Source organism: Apis dorsata, unplaced genomic scaffold (assembly GCF_000469605.1).
Source record: "Apis dorsata unplaced genomic scaffold, Apis dorsata 1.3 scaffold_1169, whole genome shotgun sequence".
Lineage (NCBI taxonomy): Eukaryota > Metazoa > Arthropoda > Insecta > Hymenoptera > Apidae > Apis > Apis dorsata.
In genome coordinates this window covers 21,375-26,054 of record NW_006264266.1, presented here as the reverse complement: position 1 = coordinate 26,054, position 4,680 = coordinate 21,375, and the positions used below count along the sequence as shown (strand labels likewise).

General features: G+C 15.7%; 1 protein-coding gene across 1 annotated transcript; it reads left to right on the top strand.

Annotated features, from left to right (window-relative positions):
* Positions 1-2,017: 2,017 nt before the first annotated feature.
* On the top strand, positions 2,018-2,781 carry LOC102673178 (uncharacterized protein C9orf85 homolog; the record flags this gene model as incomplete). Its single annotated transcript, XM_006624873.2, has 2 exons — positions 2,018-2,540; positions 2,630-2,781. Coding segments are annotated over exons 1-2 (579 nt in total), but the record flags the coding sequence as incomplete, so codon positions are not given.
* Between the last annotated feature and the right edge of the window lie 1,899 nt (positions 2,782-4,680).

Below are 4,680 nucleotides of genomic sequence, written 5' to 3'. Positions count from 1 at the left end.
AAAAATATAGAAAAAATTGAAGAATATTCTTTAAAATTATGAGTGAAAATTAATTTTTTTAATTTAACTGAAATATGAATTATTTTTAAAAATGAAATTTTACGCAATGATTTAAAAATATATTATATTTTGTTATTATATTTTATATTTCTTAATATCTTGATTTCATATAAAATCATTTATGAAATTTATTGTGTTTGAATAATATAGATTTATTTTTTATAAATAAATTAAAAAATAAATTATTTAAAAAATTTTTCTAATTGTATTTATTTAAATAAAAAAAATTACTATTAGATATATTATATACAGAGTGTTCCATTTTAATTTTCCATAAGAAATATTAAAAGATATTACGAGAGATAAATCATGCTGTTACTTATTTGATTTTTCACTATCATTAAACAAGACAAAATTATGATTTTTTAATTTTTAACTTGAAATTTATATTTTTTAATACATATGATTGTAGTCAATATTAAAATATTATTTGAACTTGTTCTGAAATATAAATCTAAAATTGATATGTTGCTGATATTAATCTGATATAAATATAAATAAAAATATAAATATAGGGATTATAAGATCAAATTTATGTATATCATAAAAATACAAAACAATATACTAAATATAGAAATATAGAATAAATCTATAAAATAATATAGAAATCTTTAAATAGCATTTTATAAAAGCATCAAATATATTTATATTTAGTATAATGGAAAATAATGCTTTTTGTTTTTTTTATAAACGATTTATGTTTGTCTCAAGCGCATTTAAATATAATCTTACAAACAATTTCAATCATGTTTATTAAAAATGCAATAAATGCTTTTATTAACATTAATAATTCATTTTATTCAAAAATCAAAGATTCAAAAAATCAAATGGTGGTGAATATTGATTTTAAATAATTACAAAAAACAATGAAAAATGTAATGAAATCCAAAATGATTGTGCATAATACTTGTACTAAATACATATATAAAAAAAAAAAAAATCAAAAATACGGAAAACTTTTTTTATTTTTCACATCTTTATTATTATCACATTTTGTTAATATAACTCAAGTATATTGAATAAATCATATCAAAGTATATTTATGAAATTATACTTGGAATTTATGATATCTCAAGTATAAACAAATATAAATTATAATAAATATAATACAATATTAATATGCTCTAATAGTTCTATTTCTTATATATAATATATATAATATATATTTCTTATATAATATATATTTTTGTTATACTTTCATATTCGTAAGATATCTTTTGAAAAATTAATTCTTAAAATCAAAACACAGAAATTGTTATATAAAAATATCGATTATTTATTAATTTAATTATTAAATTATAATTTATTTATAAGCAAGTATTATTATTTTAAGTTAGATAAAAGATAAATAATTTGACAAATTGTCATAATCGTATGATGGAGATAAAGTTATTTCACTCTTATAATTTTGATTTCTAACACAAACTTATAATTTAATAATAATAATAATTTTTAAAAATAATAATTTTTTAATTATATATATAAACTTATTTTACATTAATGGAAATTCTATAATAAAGATTTTTTTTATCAATAGTAATGAAACATTCTAGTAATTTTTTAGCAAAACATTATTATAATATTAATGATTATATTTTATCGTTTCATTATATTTAATTAAATTATGTGATATTTTTTTATTATTCATTATTGTTATAAATATTAGTGCTTTTTACTATTTCCAATGAATCTTAAATTGTATTTTCGTGAATATGTGATAATGAGAACAAAAATTTTGTATATAATAACTGTACATATAAAAATGTACTTATCATTAAATGGCGTCGCATTTTGAGGTTACATTTATCAATAGCATAACAAAGTTATATCATGTTTAAGTAAAAAAAATATTAATGTAGTTTATATGAGTTGTATATATATCTAAAAATTATATATATTAATAAATATAGTAAAATTATAATGACTTATGAATTGCATGATAAAATATTAAAATATTTTAATATTATAATATCATTATTTAAGATGTATAAAAACTGTAAAAAATAATAATAATATATTTTATAGATTGAAAGTTATTTAAACGAGTAAAAATATGAGTACGCAAAAAGGAAATTCCAGTCGATCAAGACCACAAAAATATCAAAACCAAATTGCTTTTAAAAATGATTTACATGACAAATCAAATCAAACAAAATGTATTAATAGTATTCAAGTTGCACATGTTTGTGAAAGATGTAAAAAAATAATTGAGTGGAAAATTAAATATAAAAAATATAAACCATTAAAAAGAGCTGCAAAATGTGTCAAATGTGAACAGAAAACAATAAAACATGCTTATCATAATATGTGTTTAACTTGTGCTACACAATATAATGTATGTCCAAAATGTGGTAATGAAAATAATATTGTTAAAGAAGAATTTAATAAAACAGAAATTATGAAATTAGATACACAATTGCAGAACTTATTTAAAAGACTATCTGAACGAAAACGAAGAACATTCATGCGCTATATAAATTGTAATGATGTTTTAATTATAATATAATATTGTACTTTATTATATATATTATGTATATATTATATGTATATATATTGATATCATTTTCAGCTATAAATAAAAAAGATAAATATAACAATATAAAAAAAAATGGAGAAGAAGATATGAATGAAGGAAAAGAGAAAAAAAATACAAATAATTGTATATCTAAAGAAGATTTATTATTAAAATTGAAATCTTTAATAATTAAAGAAATAGATAATGATGACTTTGATATTAATAATCAATTTGATTCAGATTCAGAATGATTTATGCAAAAAATATTTTATATAAATCATATTATATAATTATTTTTAATAAATTATTGCATTGATAATTTTATAATGTAATTGTATGTTTATTAAATTACTTAATTTTATTTTCATATTTATATATGAAATATATATAATTTTAAAATTCCAAAAAATAAAAATACATTTTATAATTAATAAATATTAGATAATGTAAATTTTATATATTTTATATAATATATATAATATAAATTAATAATATATTACATAATTATAGATATATATATTATAGGTATATTATATATTATATATATTATAGATATATAATTATAGTTATAATATATATAATATATTTATATATATTTATGTAATATATAGTTTTCACAAAATATTATAATTATAAAAAATGTGTTTATAAAAATTATTATTTGATAAGATTATTTTAAAGAAATGCAATATATGGTATTAATAGTTTTATTACAAATAAATATATAGAAATTATATGGTGATAGTGTGATATGACTATTTCATACTATTGTCTTGCTTTGTCTCTATCTCAATGTTTATAATAAATAAATCTTAATATGATTAATTTTTTCATTTATTTTGAAATCTCAAAATCGACGTTTCAAATGTGACTTCATGAATATATTAATACCTTATAAATAGCATAAAAACATATGTATGAAGTATGATAAAATATGTTACTGCACATTGACACAAATTAGTTCACAAATATTAAATTTAATGCTATAATGCTAAAAATCTTTTGTAAGTAATTCAAAAATTAAAGTTGATTGCCGATTACATATATAGGAAAAAATTATTCAAAATGATAGCTTTAATAACATATTAAAATCAAGTTTAATAATTTTGAGTTTATAATATTTAAAAATATAATTAAATAAAATAAAATTACTTATTAATCCTGCCTCTCATTCAAGAAAAAAATGTTTATGGAAGGATTTCATTATATTTCATTGATATTTACTTTATTGGTATTAGCAACATATATTTAATTTTTGTAATAATATTTGTATTATTATTAAATGTATTTTAAAGATATTAGTTTAGCATAAATGATTTTTAGAAGAAGTATATTTCTAAATATATATCTATCTAATTCTATATATATCTAATATATATAGAATTTTTTCAAATTTTAAAAAGATTAATATATTTATATATCATGATATATATGTATATATATAATCAAATTTATATGATGTAGCAAATTTATATAAAAAATATAGAGATTGACACACAGATTGATGTCATCCATATGCATTATTAAAATGGAGCATAATTATTAAAAGTATAAATAATATAGATTATTGAACTTATCTTGGCACCAATTATCTTTAATTATAATGAAATCAAAATGCATTATATATATTATTTATTCAAAATAAAAATGCATTATTTAAAAAAAATTAAGACTTTGATTTTTTTTAAAAAACAACTTTAAAAATTTTAAGTATTTATAGTAATTGATTCAAAACAGATCAACTTTTATTTGAAATATTTTTTTATTACATTATTGAAAATGATTTAAAAATTGTTATTATATTATTTTGCTGAAATAAATATGATCACATAATGAATATTATATGAATATTTGTTAAAAAATGATTTATCATATAACAATATGTTTATTGAAATATTTTAAAATATGTAAAAAATACATAACACTATTTAATTGTAAATATTTTATTGTTTGTTACATTATTTTTTTATTAGTGCTTGTCATATGAATATTAAATATAAAATATGAAAATGTGCTTTAAAAAAGTTTTTTTAAATTAATAATATTTTAAAAAATAGAATAAATGATGAAAGAAAATTAAATTATTATATTATAAAATATTATAT